Consider the following 20913-nt stretch of genomic DNA (forward strand, 5'->3'; position numbering starts at 1 on the left):
ACTGTGCAAGGTCACCTAACCTCACTTTCTTCTCCTGAGCCATCTGGGTCCAGTGACCTGATATTCTTCAGCATGACTGGAGATGGCCCAGGACACAATGTGAGATCCTGGCCCTTTGAGGCCAAGGTCTTATCACATTCTTACTTTGAGTGAGATACACCCATTCAATGAAAAGACTTCTTTAAGTAGTTACTCAAAAATTAAAATTAAAAAAATTATTAAAATAATTAAATAAAAATAATTTCAAAAAAAATCAAACTAGAAGGGGAAGAGTCCCAGGGTCCTTGGGTAAAAGAGAAACAATTGCTACATCTAGGACGTTATGGAATGCCTATGGCAGGGCTGAAATTGGATGACTACTTAGGGAACCTCTCAGAAAGAATCATTAGTTCGAGCAAATGAGGTATTAGGTAACTAAGTCATAGTTAACTGTTCTAAATCCATCATTTCCCAGTTCAAAAACTATCATCAGCTGTACTTCACTACCTAGTGAATAAGATAAAAGCTCATTAGGCACTACATTCAAAGCCTTCCATAATCTAACTTGGATTTACTTTTCATTATTCCCTTTTGCACACTCTCTACTGTAGACAAATCGTTCTCCATTCTCCTCTTGCCTTCTCCTGTCTCCATACATTTGCACACACCCATGCCTCAAAAAAGGTACCCCACCACCAAAACCAATTCATCTCTTCTGCCGACATCCTGTTCTCCAAGGTTGAGTTCTGGTACTACCTCCTCCATTAAAACCTATCTAATTCTTCCAGGTGAAGATGATCTGCCCCGCTTTGAATTTCCCATGCCTCTCTACACTAGTTATCTTAAACATTTAAATATTCTTAAACAGTTATTTGCTTATGTTTTTTCTTCCCCCCTCCCTCTCCCATTAGATTGTAAATTTCTGAAAAGCAAGATTGCCTTGCATGTGATAAATGTTGACTGGAGGTACTGGGTGCTGCATTCAGCGTTTTCTACACAAGGTGATTCTGAAAAGTAAAACCAAGGAGTCAAGGCACTGCGGTACAGTGGAAAAGAGAATCAAAGGACTTAGACTGAAATTCTGGCTTTCCAACTTTCTCTACGTGTAATGCCATTTCATGTCTCTGGACCTCCGCTCCTCCTCCTCTATAAAATGAGGTAGTTAGATTAGCTTAACAGCTACTTTAAGGTGCCATTCAGTCTTACATCTCTGATCCTATGAGTTAAACAGAAGAATCAGTAGCAAGGGAAACAAGAGGCACAAGATAGAATTGTGGTAGACTGAATTTACACGATCAAAGCTTTGTGGCCTGGGAGTAATTTTCATATGGTTATATGGCTTCTATTTACCAGTGTCTGTACTCATCTTCTGCTAGAGGTAGGGTACATAAAATTATTATTTTTCTTACTACTTTCATGTTGTTACATCCTATGACGACAATTTTTTTCCATATGACAAAAAAGAAAATGAGAGTGAAGTGGAAACAATTGAAGTTAAATAAGCGTATGTCTTTTTTCTATATTTAAAAACATGATTTTATAGACATAGCAATAAATGAATGCATCTGAGAAAATACTAGAGTCTCAATTTACTGGAGAAGGTGGAAGGTGAACATTGGAGAGCTCTTCTCAGATCCTCCACCATTTTAGTAAGGCATTCAGGGAATTCTCCTCATCACCGCCCATTAGGCTACTTTCTTGGACTTAACATCTCTGCAATTCTCACCTCCCTAGATAATCTCCCACCCTGGCTGTAGAACTTTTTCATGCCTCCCCCCCTGGAAACTGTGCCCTCTCCACCTTCTCCTTTTCAGCTTCTTTTAAAGTATTATTTATATGTGTATTATGTATATGTATGTATTTTATGTACGTGATCTCCACAAGACTAGGGATTGGCTTACGCTTTTCATTGTATTCTCAGAGCAGTGCCTGGAACACAGCTGGTGCCTAATAAATGTTCACTGACTCTGCCTTTAAAGTGGGAATTGAGTCAGATCAGTCTCACTATCCATGAAGTGCACTGAAGAACTGTTCACTTTTAGCACTATGAGAACAGACATTATTTAAAGATAAAGAGCTTTAATAAATCCAAACAGATATAAAGAAAAATAAAGTTAATTCCCTTTTTCTTTTTATTGATAATTTGTTTAAATTTGCCTTCATTTTTGCATATATTCTTTACTCAACCTTGGACCAAGAAAATGTTTCTGCTAAGGAAGATTTAAAAAAAAAAAAAAGGTCCACAAAATCAATCAACACATCGCTACTATCTGATAGAACAGACAATGGTCCACATTCCAGCAGATTTTCTCTGCCCTTTTCAGAGGTCTTTTGGTCATCATAACTGCAAAGCACTGAGTTGACTTTTATTTTTCTTTCCTTTTACTTTCTGTCATGTATATACTTTTCCTAATTCTGTTTACTCTCTATCACATAATTCTTGCTTCTCTGAACTCTTCTCATCGTTTCTTACAGTAATGCATTTTATTCATAATCACAAATTGTTTAGCCAATCACCAATCAATAAGCTCCTATTCTATTTCTAAGTTTCTTTTTTCTTTCTTTTTTTTTTTTGCTACCACAAAAAGTGTTGCTATGAATGTTTGCTTGGCTATGACAGCTTTCTGTTATTGCCTCAGCGGAAGCACATGTGTAACAGGGATCTCTGGATGGATGTTTGGATCCAAGCAGTATGGATATTTTTGTCACTTTCTTTTTAATCATAACCTTTTTCTCCTTAGAAGATGAGACACTGTGGTGGAACATAAACAGGAAACTGACTTTAGAATTTGGGAGATCTGGGTTCAGTTCTCACCTAGGACAAGCATGAGCTGCATTACTCTGGACAAGTCACCTTACCTCTCATATACCCATTCACCTCCCTAAGACCAGTAGTTCTATTAATTACACACACACACACACACACACACACACACACACATACACACACACACACACGCTATAAATTTCACTTGGGAATATAAACTCTAAATGAATTTTATAATTTTTTTCAATCATTTTTATTGATATTACACTAAAATCCATACACTGATTTAGGGATTGTGATTTTTAATTTATTGAAACAGCCCAACCATGAGCAATGAATAATACACCTTCAATTATTTGTCTTTATTTCTTTAGGATATACTTTGTTATTATATTTAAATGTCTTGATTATATCTGGGGAGTCTCCCAGGTCAGCCCACTCTTCATTTCGAATCAGTTTCACTCCTTTGTCCGGTTGCCACCATTTCACTGACCTGGGCACTTTCTTCTCAGCCCTCCTCTCTTTCTCAGCTCCCTTTTGGATGTTGTCTTCCCTCATTATAAGATTAAAAGTTTCCTGTAGACCAGAATTGCCTTTTTTTTGTCTAATTTGTCACCCAGGTTTTAGTACAATGCATGGCACATAGCAGGTGCTTAATCAATATGTATTGACTGACTGGACTAACTCACAGATGTTTTGTTTTTACTTATTTTGAACAGGATTTCTCCTATTCCTAATGAACTTTTAGGAATTACTTTTATTCTGCTATTTTATGGAACTTATGAATAGTCTCAATGTTTACTTACTGACTTTCTGGGATTTTCTAAGTGAACCTATTTTCAATAAAAAGGTAAAAAATAAAAATCACCTCCTTTTTGAAAATGTGTTTTTGTTTCCCTGGTCTGTCATCACAGTAGGGAGGAGAGTTCTTGCTTTATTGGTGTTTCTATTGGAAAACCCTGTGTTACCCTACTAAAATGATGCTAGTTTTGGGTTTGACATGGACTTTTATCATATTAAAAATGGTCCACGTGTCCATGCAATAAAGAGTGTTGGTTTTTTGGCGTGTGTGTGCGCGCGTGTGTGTGTGTGTGTGTGTGTGTGTGTGTGTGTTTAAAAGCATAAATGAGTATTATTCTCTGAAAAGGCTTTATGGTCACTTACTGATAACCAAAAGTGGTTTGGGGTAATTTCATTTTTGAACTGGATTTATTATACTATTTGCTACTGTTGAACCATCCTAGCTTCCTTAGTATAACTGTGACTTGGTAATGATTTTTTTTTTTAATATTTCTATAGCTTCTTTGCTAGTAATTTGATTTTTTGCTTCAATATCTATTACTGACATTGGTCTACAGTTTTCTTTCTTTGCTTTATCCTTACCTGGTTTATGTATCAGGACTATATTTGTCTCATAAAATAATTTTGGTGGAATGTTTCCAAATTTCTGAGAATCTGAGCAGCACATACATCAATTGTTCTTTAAACATTTGAAGGAGTCACCTGTAGGTGTGTCTGACCGTGATTTTTTTTTCTTTGATAAACCTTTATGGTTTGTTCAGTTTTATTTTCTAAGGTTATGATGTTTAAGATCACAATTTTACATTTTTAATTTAGATATGGTAAGTTTTTATAAGTAATCTTCCATTTCTGTTAAATTCTAAGCTTTCATAGAAAAGGTATGCTAGCAATCAGTAGGTTTGGGTTATATCTTTTATTTCTTCTCTGTTGTGATTTCCACTCTGTTAATTTTATTTTCTTAATTTAATTTTTTTCCCTTTTCATTTTGATCAGATTGGTTAAAAGGTTTATCAATTTCATTAGTTTTTTCAAGTAGTAGAGGTAGTAATTATAAAAATATACCTCATCAGTGGTTTTCACTATAATCTGAATAATGGTATCCCATACAAGTTTTTCAAGATTCAGCTCAATCTTGCTTTTTTATTCATTTTGGCAAGATATAAAAGCTTCCTAATAGATAGTGAGTGTAATGAAAAACAAGTCAATGCTAAAAATTATCAGCACAGTCTTTTAAACTATAATAGGGTTAATCAAATTTATTCTACATCACAAGAAAAAGAAATATATTCAGTGTTATTACCCAGTGTGCACAAAAATCTAATATTACATTTAATAATATAAGTGGCCTAACCAATTCAGGTACAAAAATCACAGTTCTGAGCATACTTCAGGCTTCACACACAAAGATAAGTCAAAAGTTCGGTAATGAAATTAGTCCAGTTATTTCTTCTCAAATCAAAACTCAACACAACATAGTGAACATCACTCCTAAATCTATCAGTTCTACAGAAAAGCAACATGAATACGTCTGCTAGAGACTAAACAAAAGCAGAAGTCTTCAGCCTTTGTCATTTTTACTGTTATTTTTCTAGCCTCAAGCAGGAAAAACACTTTGGAAAGGTCATTAAAGAAGCCTTCCAGACTACTTAACATAAGAAATTATGACTTCTATGTTGGCCTATTAACCGAATATTTAACAGCCACTCACATTCCACAGACGTCAGTATTAAGTTTGATTCTTCAAAGAAACCAGCTGACATCACAAAGTTAATTGTTACAACTATGATTTATCAAATCAGTAGGAAGCTAAAGAAATAAAATTTTCATTAAAGAAAAATGTTCAAGTGCTGCCTGACATTTCTAGTGAAGGAAGGAAGGAAGGAAGGAAGGAAGGAAGGAAGGAAGGAAGGAAGGAGGGAAGGAAGGAAGGAAGGAAGGAAGGAAGGAAGGAGGGAAGGAGGGAAGGAGGGAAGGAGGGAAGAAAGGAAAAGAATTCACTCTCCATTTTCTAAACTCATATTCTAGGTCAAGAATAGGTGTCCTTCCCTCCCCCCTCTCCAAAAAAAATGATAATATTTGTACTGAAATGCCAAAATGCTAAATAACTAAACTATGAAGTTACTAACAAAAATTGCCATGCCAAAATTTAAAAATTTGATTCTTGAGAAAGAACTTTTTACACCTTTCCCTCTTTTATCAACAGCAATCCAGGTAATAGTGACAGCTTGTGTGACAATATTGCCTTTGTTAGTTTAGCCCCAACAGAAATAAAGATTTCCTGATTACAACTTTGTAATTTAAGTCAACTGAAAAGATGTCTGAAGATGTAAAACAAAGAGAAGTCTGACTGCAAGCATTTAAAAAGAATACTATCCAAGTTCAGTCTTCAATCGCAGATATAAATAAGAGAAGTAGCCTATTTCTCTGGCACGTATGCCATGACCTGAGCTTCTGGCATTTGTATAAAGGACAAAGTTGTTCTGAAGTCCCTGAATTACATGGCTTTGTGCTTCACCTGCATGCTCTCGTAACTGCATAGGGCCTACTATGAAGAGTTCACTTTGTGCTGTATCTCATTGTCAAGATTTTTAAACAGTTGCTTTTTTATTGTAATGAGTCAATTACAAGACAGTCACTCAAGCAGTTATTAACAAAAGATTTTTAATTGCATTTTTAATGAATTTTATTTTTTATAAAAGCCCCTAAAAGTACCTGTGGCAAAGGGTAATCATACATGAATTAAAAGCAATATCTGTTTAATAATGATTTCTCTTTTATTGACGACAACAAAATAAATTTTCTGAGAGAATACTAATAACTGACAGTGTCAAAAGAAAAAGGCAATTGGCTCTAAATTAGTAAGAAGACCTAAAAAGCAATGGCCAGTCTTCCTACTTTTTTTCTTTCCCCCTGTTTACCTACTACCTCTCTTCCTTTCCTGTTTTTGAGATATAAAAACTACAAAGCGTATGTCACCCTGTGGATGAAAGCCAAGACTCATATTATTGAGGAATGAATTCATTCTTCTTTTATCCATAATTTGTCATGTTTAACGTAAGCAGTAAGACTGTTTAAAAAATGAACTGAGAATGTACCACAGGCAAATCTTAATTTGCTCGTTTAAAAAGACGAATATACAAGTACATTACAGTAACATATAAATCTATGTTTTAAATACAAAGCTGCATGTTGACAATAACACCATATCTTGGGGTCATCCTCAGACAAATGATAGTCTCAAAATAAAAATAAAAAATTCTTATTGCGACTAAGTTTTCATTCATCCCTGTAAAATATAACTATTTCTGAATGGTTACAATATTAAAATAATCTCAGAGCAAATGAAATTATTATAAATTGCAAAAGGTCTAAAACCTGAGTTTTCATTCATTAAAAATACTGCCTTTGGTTGAAAACTAATAGAACTTTTATAAAAAATTCAACAGGATATGTGAATATCTCTAGGAAAGATAGGATAATCACAATACTCAAATGATGCTTTGTTAAAAAGCCAATGAAAATGTTAATAAAATTCACTTTTTGAAATAGAAACTGAATTTTTGCGAAAAATACACATCTGCTAATAAGGCACAATTTGGGATTATCTAAATTAATTTGCCATTTTTGCATCATAATTAAGCATGCACTACTCAGTGTAACTTAATCATTAATTAGGCATTTTAAAGGATGTACACTAATAATAAAACAAGCCTCTCTTTGTGGGTTATAAATGTTATGCTCCAGTTTTATTAAAAAGTTTTCATTTAATCAGAATTACTCAATCATGGAAAAAAAATATGTAACTCCTTCCAGAAAAATACTGTCTTTTTACAAGTTTTTTTTTTTTAAGGAGAAAAACTTTTTGATTGTCTATGGTTTAAAAACCCTTTCTTGTATTTTCTGCCATAAGAAAGGACTGACTGTGAAAACATGAGACTCTGTAGTAAGACTGTGAAGCCCCCGGTTAATTAATCTGCTGGTTGAATGACAGAGTGCCTAGGGGCATGGTGCTGGCGACGGACACAGTGTCCCAGTGCACTTTGAGCCTTGGATGGCTACATTCTGCATGGAAAGACTTTGCCCAACAAACAGCGAAGACCCTTCACAGGGTCCCTCCCTCCTGCCTGAGACATTCCACTTCATTAATTTAAGGCCTCTTTATCTTAAAGTTTTAATAAATTGAAATGCATAAGATCAACACATCTACACGACTGAAGGGTTCCTAGTATGCAATGCTTTTCCTAAATGCCTAAAGAATTTCTTTTAGTGGCACAACCAAAAAAATTAACATGTTCAGAAATTTTCGAACATGCTACTTGCTCTATTCAGCAAAATACATTTGTACAAGTCAATGTTTAAAGATTCAATTTAATGTATTCCACAATTTCCATTTCACTAGGCTTAAAGTATTTTTTTACATTATAAAAATATAAATCATACTTTCCTCCCCTCTAAATAACACCCTGAAAATTACTAATATCTAATCTTCAGCAAGGTAAGGCTATTTCTTTAGCAACAGGATACAACAGACATTCCCCTAATCCCTTTTACTGCCAGAACAAAACATCTTTCAAATCAAGATAAAATCACTACATCATGGATGTTAATATCATTCTGAGAAAAATAATACCTTATGACTAGAAAAGACCATCCCTTTAGGGAGAAATGTTGTGTTAAAGTGGATTATTCTTTCAGTAGTGTAATAGAATGACTTCTACCTAGTCCCAGATGGAAAATCAAAATCTGCATTTAAATGGAAATATTTCAAAACAGAAAGGACAAAAGACTAAAACCACGAGCAATATCTAGGTCTTTACAGTTTAAAAATCCAAAATACACCTCAGAAGTTTTTAAAGAGACTCTGGGATCATGGGTTGTGATTTTGTTTTTTATAAAGGGCTTGCAGTGGCCCAGTTTTACCTTTACATGACCTGAAGATACTGTATGTGCACGTAAGAGCAGATTCACAAGTCTTGGGTCACGCAATTTTCACAATTCTATAATTTTATTCTGCATAGAGTTAATAATGAACCTTGGAGCTATCTTCTTCACATCACATTCACAGCATTTGACATGGTATCTTGTAAGATAACTGCATTTTTGCTGAAATCAAACAAAATCCAAGTTTATCCAGTCCTGGTTCAAATCACTATCATAGCCAGAGGAAAAAAAAAAATAAGTCTCAACACCAGACAATATTACAGCAATTGTTCTTTCTGACCTGAAACATTATTTTCAGTTTTTCAATAGTTAGGGCAATTTTCTTAAATCCTTAAGGAGCCTGACAGCTCTGCACATTTCTTAATACTTGCATTTACTTTTACATTATAAAACAATAAAACAGCAGGATAATGCTTATACAGTTTAGAAACATATCATCAGGGAAAATAGTACTGTATTGTGGAAAAAAGCATAAGCTTTATCGGTGTATGCAGATTAAAGGAAGTGTAATCTATATTCTTTAGAAGTACAAACATGTAGGATTGCAAATAATTTCAACTTTGCACTTAGCTCTTTAATAATATTCTGAAAGATTTGATCCAAACACAAACTATGTTGGTTTGTATAACTTGATATCACATCGGACTAGACAAAATTAATTTTGAAAGCATGAGAAAGGGCTTATTACTTTCTCTACTGGCCTGAGTCTGCAGGAGAATATGTGGCTTTTACCCTCTCAATGACAAACCACATTAAGTAATTTGATCATTATTCCTCAATGTAAATCTAATATTTTCCAACTCTCAGCCTTCAAGTCACAAGTTTTTAGGATGCTGATCAGGTCTGACTACTGGCCCACAAATCTGGAACTACCCCTCCAGGAGATGTCTTTAGGATGTCCCTCCTGGAACACCACTTCTGCTGATAATGTGGGTTTCTGTTACAACTCTTGATTAGTAGAAGTTGTGTCTGCTTGTGATCATTGGGCTCTTTCACTCTCACTGCAAAAATAACTGTGATCATTGGGCTAAGGACACTAAATTTTATATGTACAGAGAATGACTTGCCTCATTTTAAACAAGTTATTAATTTCAGATAAATTGCCAATAATCTTACAATTTAGCCAAGGAGCAAAGAGAACAAAAATACTGCTCTGTAGTAGTGAACTTGTTTTCTCCCTTAGAAAATGCTAATTATCAACCGATAATTGAATGAAAATTATTTTTGGCAATATTTTTTTTTCAACAATATAGAGCTGAATTAATACAACTAAGCCATTAGTTACTAAGTAGCAAGTTGAATTTGGGGCAACTTAGAGAAGAACTTAATATGAGAAGCAACGATCACATGACATAATAATCCCTGTCTTTAGAATCATCTGACTCTAAAAATATTAGGTTTGAAGGATGGAAAGTTTAAGCATAATTTCCTTCAGAAGTCTAGGCAGAAGCAGGACTCAGGACCAAATTCAATCTGAGAAACAGCTAATTTTCAAACTCTAAATTTCCTCCTCTAGACTCAGTCATTCTGACACTGCTGTAATTATTTGGATAAATCATTTTTTACTCCCCTAAAACCATAAAAATGGACACAGTAATTTGTACTTGGACTTTAAAGTTTGTGAAAGTCTTTTGCCACATAAATATATTATCTCAACTGATCTTCACAATGATCCTGTGAAGTAAGTGTTATCTCTACGCCCATTTCACAGATGAGAAAACTATATTATAGAACACCAATGAAGGACCAAAGCAGATGAATACAATTGATAAAAAAGGCCCTTTATGTATGTAATCTTCCTCATACCGCAGGGCTAAGAAGATGAGAATTCCTAAGGCTGCATACTTTTATTTTAGTTGTCAGATTAGATATACTGACTGAGCTTGATGTCTTAAACAGGATGATAACTCTGGATATTTGGGGATTTTGGAGTTTGGGTGGCGGGTGAGGATGGGAGGGGAAAGGCTGGCAGACAGTTAGAAAGGAAGAGACCCAAAGAAGAAAGAATGTTCACAGGTGAAAAGCTGAAAAAACTTTATTAAAAGAATGACAAGTCAGCCCCAAAGGGCAGTAATTAAGAGCCTGGAGAAGCAGCAGCCATCTCATAGACACACGTGTACAAACCAGCCAACTTGGTAGTGATGTGATGATTTTACAAACTTCTAACAACGGACCACCAAGGCAGCATGGGATAAACAAATAAAATGTGTCATGGAAGAAAATATTCTTGAAAATATTTTTAGAAAAAGAAAGACAAGGAAAGAAATTACTTCAGAAAAGTGAAAGATGCCTAGAGCAAGAGGTACTTTCTGGTTAATAAGAATGAAACGATCCATGACTATTTTTTCCAAGAGCAATCAAATATAGTGGTTGTTCCTGAAGGTGGCAACAGGTTTTAACTGAACAACATGGTACAACTGAATGAGTGCTAGCTGGTCTTGGAACCAGAAGGCCAGGGTTTAAAACCCAGTGCTGGACCTTTATGAATCTGGACAAGTCTAGGGCACAGCTTCCTCATCTGCTGTAAGAGGGGGCTGAAACAGATAACATCTGAGGTCCCCCTTCCATCTCTAGTCTATGATGCTACAATTCCAGGATATTCTATAAATGACTAAAATTGCCCTAGTGTTACATCTCAATGTGGTCACTCGATCCAAGAAACCTGATTTCTGATCTCAAGTATGGAAAATGAATCTAGGTCTTCTGTTACATGTCTCTGAGATGTTGCTAAGTCCACTTCCTCATTCTGGTCTCAAGGGCAAAGTGCTCCCTGTAAAATTTAGTCAATCAAATTTAGTCAAATTTAGTTAGTAAGCATTTATTAGGACCTTCCATATGCCAGTCATTAACTAAGCACTGGGGCAGGTAAGAAGTGCCTAACCTGGGCACAAGGATACTTCGCTGCTACTGAGCTGACATGCCGCTAACATGTATCTGAAATTTTAAAAGCAACATCAAGTTGAAAAAAAGTTGAAATACTTTGAAATAAGATTCAAAATTTAGGGAGAAAAAAAAAGTAATGAAAAAGGGGAAGAGATGGAAAGACAGAAGTGAAAATAGTCCCTGCTCTCAAAGAGCTTATATTGTTATGAGGAAGACTGTAAATGCCTATGTACAAGTATACACAGAGCACATACAAAATAAATACAGGGTAGCGTTGGAAGGGAGGGAACTCGCACCTGGACAAATAAAAAAGTGTTCTCTAAAGTTGGCGTTTGAACAGATTCTTGAGAGAAAACAAGGTCTCCAAGAGACAGACATGAAGAGAGAGTGGATTTCAGGCACAGGAGATGGCAAATGCAAAGGCACAAGATAAGGGACAGAATGTCCTGTAAGAAAAAAAAAGTACGTAAACCAGGATGACTGAACGGTAGAGTTCACAGCAAGGCCAGGCTAAAGAAAGTCAGTAACATTTTGGTTTTGGAATCTTGGGAAGGGAAGGGAAGAAGCATTTATTAAACACCTACTATGTACCAGGCACTGCGCCAAGAGTTTTACAAATATTATTTATTCCTCACAATAACCCTGAATGCCTAGTTATCTTAAATAACAAAGAGAGAAATTTTAATGCCATTTTTAGCCAAATTCTCTATAAATTACTATTCCTTTTAAAAAAAAGTTTAACTCAACATACCTTTAAAATGTTGAGAAAATGAACATAGTATAGTGATATTTAGAAACTGAATAATGTTCACCTTTTTCTCTTTTTTCACTGCAAAACTCAATGATATTAAGCCAAGAATAAATGAAGCTGCAACATATATTTAGCATATAAACTCATTAAAACATTATCCTATGTGCAAGTGCTGCATAATCAATTCTACATCATATTCACATTTCTTTCTGCAGTACTGATTGACTTCATTTTATAAAATTAAGACAATAACTAGGTTACTCTTTTTTCTCACGAATCAAGGCTCATGGAAAGGAGAATACAAAAACTGAAGGTTCGATGAAGAATGCCTTGCACATAGTAAGGGCTCCAAAAATATCTGATGATTAACCAAGAAAATGAAACTAGCAATAAGCTGAATACATCATGTATTTATTGCAAAGGTGCCCAAAAAACCTGTCATGGAATTGGTATTTTACACAATTTAACAGGGACTTCACCTAAAATTATAGATTAGAAATCTGAAATCATATTATAAATAATATGATGAAAAGAAACAGCATCATAGGATGCTTCTCAGTCAGGACTATTCACTTCAATGAGAAATAATCTTGGTAAATTAAAAACAAGCCATTTCAATCTCAGTAATAAAACCCCAAATAAGTATAAAGTCTAAAAAAAAAGGACAACTACATCCAAAAGCAAAGTCCTTCAAAACTTAAATTTAAAACAGAAAGCACCTGGAATTCAATTTAAAGAAAAGAATTTGATTTATCATGGTACTAAGTAATGACTGAAATAAGTAGCAAAAGGAAGCTACTGTCTATCCTTACAAAAACCAACGGAGGAATATTTAATATTTAAATTATAAAATCTACCTATGTAAAATGGGAATGGTAGCTTTTAATCTACTAGACTGGTGAATTTTACCTCAAGACAAGCTCACCTAAAATTCTTCATCAATCTTGCTTCTAAATGAACTATATTTTATTTTGGTAAAGCACTTTACTAGAAAAGTTAGTGACATAAAAGCAATGAATAAACCACATCCATAATTTTTTTTTCTTACCCATGAGATCAGCTCAAGATCTCAAGAAGAAACCCAGTAATGTTGAGATTCTTCCAAGTTACAAATCAAAATGTCAAATAAAGCACAATAAAGTCCTAGGAAGGTGCAAACCAGCAGAAGTTAGAATAAAGTTCATGTCAACATTGGTGTTTACCAAACAAATTAAATGCAACCAAAATATGTGTAAATCATAGAAAGACGTGTATGTGCAAATACAATCAAAGAGAGAGATGAAATCTATACCTGGGGCATTTAATGCACATCAAGTTTCACTTATACTCTGATATCACCACCTTAAATTTCAATAAAACCCACAAAAAAGTGGTCTCATGGACTATAGGACCATAAATCATTTGTATAGGAAATCTAGCCATTATCGTCTAGTAAGAGAAAACAAGATGTCCATTCATAAAGTAGTAATCAAGGCAAACCATGAACAATGCATAAAAAAATTTTAAAGAAAAACTCATACCAAATAACTTGGGTTTACAACTAGTAGGACCTCTCTCTATATAGATTAACATGCTTTTATAGCTTGGTTAATTTGTACATAAAGTCTCTGTGAAGTAGGAAGGGGCAGATATTATTCAGATTTCAAAGGGAGAGAAAAGGTATTTTTTTAAGGCACATGAAAGTTTTGAATTTTTTTCTTGTGTTTAACTTTATATTATGGGAACTCATCTGTCACACTACTGTCCATATCTTTGGACACTCCAACAGACTTCACTTATTCAACAAAGAATAAAAATTACTATCTGGGGTGAAAGGAAGTAATGAAAGACTCCTTTTAAAAATATCAAGTTTTATGTCAACAATCATTCAGTATAAAGCTATACCAGTCATCTATGCAGTATCTTTGCTTAGTATTAATTATAATGCAAATAATTTTTTCCATACTCTGCATTTTAAAACCATAATGAAAGAACTTCAAAAACTATCTAGAGACAACATTAGCGTATCTTTAAAACATCCACTTGTAAACTTATGCCCATAAACTGCTATGTATATTTCATACAGTTTGCAATGCTTATAAGTAACATGGATAAATAACTGATTCTTTAGCAAAGATAAGAATATAGGATGTGATTTCTTATCTTTGCAGTTCTTACATTTATTTGAAGTTAAAAGAACAGGAATTAGACTGCGTTTACACACACACACACACACACACACAGGAAATCCTTTTTAGAAGTTTCTCTTGGTAATATTTTCTTTTATAAAATTCACAAATTTTGTTTACAAGTCTAATTTTTTAAAAATAAGCAAAATTTCTGTTTTTAGTCACCTGGTCACCTAAGGGACATTTATTTAAAGAGGGCTATCCAGGGCCTGAAAAAGTTGAACCATTTCACCCAAAATGCAAATAGCACATTAATGAACAAGTCAAAGTCCAACAGTGGTCTTGAAAAGCCTAATTGTTCAGGTCATACCCATCCATGCCAAAGCCCTTGCCATGTGAAACACTAAGAAGCCTAAGCAGAAAAAAAGCAGCAGCACTTCCTAGGAAACACCACTTGGAACACTATAATAAGGTTGTGGCTCTACCTATCTTGGAAAACAGAGTAACAGACAAACTGTGCGTAAGTAAAACCATTTCATTGTTTTGGGTTTTATAGGAGAAACACTCCGTTGACTCCAATTCAAAAGTACCCTACACAGTTCACTGTCCTTTCAGGCAACAATTATGACAGTTGTCCCAAACTCCAAACAGAGAACAACTACTGGTCACGTTATTTGTCTTTTCACATATATTTGTTCATGAAGAAAGATCAATAGCAGTTATCATTAAAAACAAAAGATAATATATAGTCTACATGGTACTTTTGGCTATAGACAATACTGCTTATATTCCATTTAAGTTATGCTTCTGTGTTCCAAAATTAAAAGCACAAAGATATTTTCCTCATTTTCCTCAAATAAACTGGACTGCTATTTAAAAAGTGGAGCTACATAAGATCCCAACAGTTATATAAAAGATATCTAACCTAAAACATTAGTGTTATTTTTTCAGAAAAAAAAATCAAGTTGACTTTATTTCACTCAAAAACTGTAATAATCTCCTTTTATATGCCACCTCCATCAAGACTCTAAAGATGGATTTTTTTCAGAACCTCTGTAAAATGATCATTGACATTTTAATTAAAAAAAGAAATGTATGTCAAATAAACAGGACATTTCCTGTAACTGTGTGCAGTGGCTGCTCTGTCACTTCTTTGTACAGTCTTGGTAAATTATGCAGGCTCTTACTAGACAGAGCAGCTGTAATTCACTGTCTCCAGTAATGTAATCTACATTTATCACTATTTTAATTAAGCGGATTCTTAATTTGGTACTTTCATTGCAATGGAAAAAAAATACCTTATTCAATTTTTTTTTTTTTGGTAGACAGCATCTTGTCTGTCTTGTAAGGCAGAATTTAATTTTAAATGTTTCCTACTGCAACTGGACCTTATTTTTAAAAAAGTACTGTCATATTGAGTTTATTAAGAGTTTGTTCATTTTAACTTTTGCTTCCCAAAAAAATAAAAAACAAAGATAAAAATCCCAGTTAACTACAATAAAAAAAATTTCTAAAATTTTTATGCAAACATAGTGATCATTTAAACCAAAATGCGTATGTGTGGTGGTGGGGTAAACCATTTTTGTAGTTCTTGGATGAAGTTAATATAAAAAAGCTACAAGGTACTTCTGTATTATGGGCTGTATAGTCAAAGTTACTGAGGAGAAACTGCAAAACAAGAAAGAACTTAACAAAAGAAGAAAGCTAGTAATGTGCAGAAAGATTAGATCACCATTAGCCTTTACCACTGTTCAACCATGATTTCAGAACACTCTCAGCAAAGTTAAGAAAACGTAATTCAAAATTGCTTTGTGCAATCGGCAAGATAATGATTTTCAACAGATTATCTGAAATGCCTGATTTTTGTGGTGGTTGTTGTTAAATCCATCATACTGGAGTAGAACAGCTTTTAATCATTTTAAAGGCAGCTTTGGACATTTTTCATTATTTTCCCATTAATATTTGCAGCTGCTATCCAAAACAATTTCTGTTTGATTTCCTAAAAAATAAGTTGATGAGTTTCTGGGAAGGCTACATGTTTTTACGGGGGCTTTCAGTAACAATTACTAGCTTCACTTACTATAAGCAATAATATGCTGCTCATTAAATTGTCTGTCTTTGCACATAAGACATCACAAATTCTATGTTTCATCGAGAAATAAAGGACTGATAGAACTAAAATCTACCATCACATCTCAGGTAGGAATGACACTAGAGATCATCTCATCCAACACCCTCACTGTACAGATGAGTACACTAAGGCCCCACAGAGGAGGAATGAAAGCTTTCTCAAATAAACTCACACGTGACAGGAAAGGCCTACATCAAGTTAAACATCATTATCATATTTCAAATATTTCCAAATACAGATTTTGTGAAGCCAAATAGTATTTACTATAACTGATACACAGATATAATCACAGACTACTAAAAATGTCTTCTTGTTATCATCTGGGGGAGTGGAGGTGCACAGTCCAAAACTTCTAACTTCTTATTCATTCCTCCAAATTTACCAAGGGATAGACATTCACGTTCGGCATAAATCTTCAGTTATGTGTTTTAGATGATCATCAATGACTGAATCCTTAAAAGTGATTAGCCACAAAGATTTAAGATTTTCAATTCAAAGAAGTGTATTAGCTATGTTCTACACTTACATGAATATTCTTCAACTCTAAGACGAAGCCATTTAACTTTGCATCAAATTATTTTTATAATACTGTGCAAATGGGAGTTAAATAAAACTGCTTCTGAAAGTCCACTGGTATATATATTTTAACCACTGTTCATAATATCCAAACCCAATGCTTGGTATTAACATACTATTGTTAATAACTGTCCATACAGTTTTGCTTCCCATCAAAAACGGCAGCTATCAGCACAATCTATAACCAAATAAGTATACAAAAAAAGGAAATCTAAATTTTAAATGAGTTTGAATCAAAGGAAAAAATCAATGCTAATGAATGACAAATACTTTAGTCATTGTGTAACTCCCTTGGTTGGAATTTAAATAATGTCATGTTCTAAAGCCTGGGTTACCCAGTTCAGGAACAAGTAAAAGTTAAGTTCTAGGCAGCCCACTCAGTCTCTAATTAAGTAAAAGCAGCAAGTACAAAGAAGCTAATTTTTAAAAAAAAAATACTCTTATACTGCAGCTCAACTTCAAAAAGATACTTCATGAAGAGACTGTACAACTCAGAAGATTCCTCCTCAAATTACTCTGATGAACGTGATAAACTTGAGATTTACCAGAGTAATGACAAGAGGTAGCCAATGCTTCTAAACTACAGCTCAGAATGGTCTTTTGTTCCCTTTGTCTAAAGGAAAGCCGCCACTGAAAAACCAGAATGTCGCCTTAAGAAAAAGGGGCCTCTTGTTGGGACTAAAAATAAATATCCTGCTTCTTACCTGAATATTCCAGTGATCTACATTCATATACTGTTTACTAACAGACTATAGAGGGCACTGTTGTATCAGCTTTAAACCATTACAATGGGAGTCAAATAAAAAAAAAAAACCTGTCCAAAATATATTTTTAAAAATATAACTAAATAGATATAAATCCACTACATCTGATACTAAGGCAAAACACTGAAATGTATGTGTTTCTAAATGGACTGGACTTCAACAGGCAAAAACTTCACACAAGCCACTGGCAGATTGTGAAGCGTAGCGCACTCAATACACACTTGGCATTTTCCTTTTGTGGGGCTTTCATGGAAAAGGTAACTAATCATAGAAACTCCTTATCCATCGCAAACAGCGACCGATTACGAGAATCCTGTTCATGATCAATATGAAAATGAGTGCAGCCAGCTATGCAATTCTTCTGTAATTCTATCAACACCAAAAATACATTCTATTTACACACTTTTGTCTAAAAGGCCAATTCTACATTTTTCTCCCATCGGATAAAACGACAGCTCCAAATCAATCCCCCTCTTCTGAAAAAAGAACGCAGCAGAAAGTAGTGATCAAAATTAAATCCCTGCTACTAAAAGATGATTTACATAAATATGATGAGGAGCGCTCAGTGCTAACACCTAATGCAAAATAGAAAAAAGCAAGTTTTTCTATGTTTCCACAGACATATTTTGCAACAGCACTCAGGAACAAAATGTGTCCTATTGTAGCAACTGTATCACTATTTTAAAAATCTACGTATGCAAAACTTCCTTAAAAGCAGAGAGCACTTTTTTTGACATCTTTTTATGCATGTGGTACTTCTATGTACATTTTTCCTATTCTATTCAGTAGAATAGGAAATTTATGTAGAGAATATTTAGACATATGGTACTTTATATACATCTTTCCATATTTTATTTAGTAGAATCCTCCCCCCATATTAATTAAAATGGGTTTAAAATTATTTGTAAATAGCTAACCAATAAATGTAGGCTAAGATATGGAACATTCATATTTCTGTTCCCAATGTTTCCAATGTTACATTAAACAAATATAAGAAATTTTGTCAGTATTGTGCTACTAATGCTAACCAATCCAAAAAAAATTAAAAGAAAGTACATTTATTTAACCTTGGCAGTTGGGTATATAGATGTATTTTTTCTTTTTCTTTTGTTAAGCATTGAACTGAAAAGCCCCTTAAGAAACAATGATGCAATCTCTAAAGTCCACCATAGAGCCAATTAAAGGCAAGGTAAAAATTAGAAAAATCATACAAATTCAAAATATAAATCACACCAGCATACTACAAATTAAATAAGTCAAAGTTAATGCAGGTACCATCCCCAAAACTGAGGCCTTTAAGGAAGAATCCCAGCTCACTAGAAAAGCTGTCTACTCCAGGTTTTGTCAGTCTCAAACTTCCAAAGAGCTTAGCACCTTCTCTAAAATCAGAGTGCAGAGCTGTGAAAGTGTTAAACATTCCTCGATAATGTCTCAACCTGCTCTTAAATCATAAAGGGGGAAGAGGAGGGAGGGCTTCAGATGGTATGTAGATTTCTACTTTATTAAAAAAAAAAAAAGAGGCACCAGTTTAACAAGTTATTTTCAGCTAATAAAAGCCAAAAGTAAAGTATGGACAAATGGGGCTAACACTAACTCTAAGGCTCCAACTTATTAACTTAACCAAACGCTATTTCTGCATCACTTCCTTAAATTATTAATTTATGAGTTTTGTTTAGTCTTCTCCTGAGGCAATGCATTTTGTAGGTGTGTTGCATGCATGTAAATAAACTGAAAGCTTTTATAAAGAATTAATAATATACTACAAATAAAAACAAACCTTTTTAATGAACACTGAATACATAATCCTACATACTAGGAATAATATAAATAGGTGATCGTATTTTTAAAAAATTTTAGGAACTGTAACAAGTGAATATAAAAGCATAAACTCAGAAAAATGAAACACAAGCTTATCAATCATTCTTAAATCTATTCTGAGATCAAAATTCAGTAGTTTGAAGGCTATACAAGACTTTAAAAGCACTTTCCCTAAAATCTCAAATGAAGTTTTCTTAACTTTTAAAAAACTGGTTTGAAGTTCTGGTCTTGTTTTGTTTTTCCAATAAACCACAAGGTTGAGTGCTCCAAGTAGGTGATGATTCTTAATATTCAAGATATTTAACAGATACTTGAGTTTACCAAGCAGACAGAAATGTAGCATATTAAAGTCAATTTTAGTTAACTCTAATTTATTCAAAGCTCGACTGTGAGCAATAGCTCCAAAAAGAAATGTAGCATTGTTGATTCATATACAAGCATCGACTTAACTACATTGGATAATAGCAGTGCTCCTGAAGGAGTATGAAAAGCAAAGTGATTAGCAGTCATTACTGTTAATTAGTGTTCACTTTACATTCAGAGGGATGAACCTCCTCGGAGTTGAATAAATGGAAAGTTTCTTTTTGAAGGCTTGCCAAACCTTGCCTAGGTAAGTATTGGAATAAGTCATCAGCTACCGTAAGAGGAATCCAAAACAGGGACAGATCAGCATCCAATTAGTATGTCTCAGTTTTTAAACAGGAAAAGGGTTGAGGGGAATGAGTAAAACTGGAAACTCATACTTCACATTCTGCAATCTCACTGATAAAAGGAGGAAATGTGTGTTTATCAAACTTGCTGTGAGTGCACAGTTCATTTGGCGTCCTGTAAACAATTGCCTGGCTGCTCACTTCCAAATGCATGTGAGAATCCTGGAGACTCAGAACATCATATTCAGCAGGCAAGGTCACACTAGTGATGCCCTGGAAGTGGGAAATTAGGAAAACCTGGCAATCAGAGGTTTAAGATTGACCAGAAAAAGCCCTCAGGCTCGCTTACCATCTTTCACCACCAGCCTGGCTGTCTCTGCTTATTCAATATTAACACAACAGGCCCAGAAGTGAATGAAAACCATTTTGCACACCTAACAAGAGGAGAAATACATTGGCCTTCTTATTTATACAAAGATTAGATATTTCTCAGGGTAAGAAGCCATCTCCAACAGACAGCCTGAGACGCAGTTTCGTGAGGAAAGCCAAAACCTCCCATACATTCTGTTAAGACCAGGGAAGAGCAGGCATCCTGTGGATTATCAAGTTTCCTTTTTCCCAACTCCACTCCGTCCTGTTCATTTTTAAATAGAGGCTAAAACCCCAACCTATAAAAGGGAAAGAACTATTATTGCCACATTCTGAAAATACAGGGCTACAGGACTTCCACCTCTCACTCCTATA

General features: G+C 34.3%; 1 protein-coding gene across 9 annotated transcripts in view; it reads right to left on the reverse strand.

The window, feature by feature from the left end:
- The window catches only part of DPH6 (diphthamine biosynthesis 6), a 479427-nt gene that overhangs the window by 429349 nt on the left and 29165 nt on the right, over positions 1 to 20913 (reverse strand). The window contains exon 4 of one of the 9 annotated variants that reach the window (XM_072623006.1): positions 1798 to 20442. The exons of the other annotated variants lie outside the window; for them this stretch is intronic. Within the exon in view, the coding sequence (XP_072479107.1) occupies positions 20257 to 20442 (186 nt within the window). The 3' untranslated portion in view covers positions 1798 to 20256. Of the gene's footprint in view, positions 1 to 1797; positions 20443 to 20913 lie in introns of those variants that run through there. 9 annotated transcript variants of the gene reach the window in all.

This window comes from Notamacropus eugenii, chromosome 7 (assembly GCF_028372415.1).
Source record: "Notamacropus eugenii isolate mMacEug1 chromosome 7, mMacEug1.pri_v2, whole genome shotgun sequence".
NCBI classification, from domain to species: Eukaryota; Metazoa; Chordata; class Mammalia; order Diprotodontia; family Macropodidae; genus Notamacropus; species Notamacropus eugenii.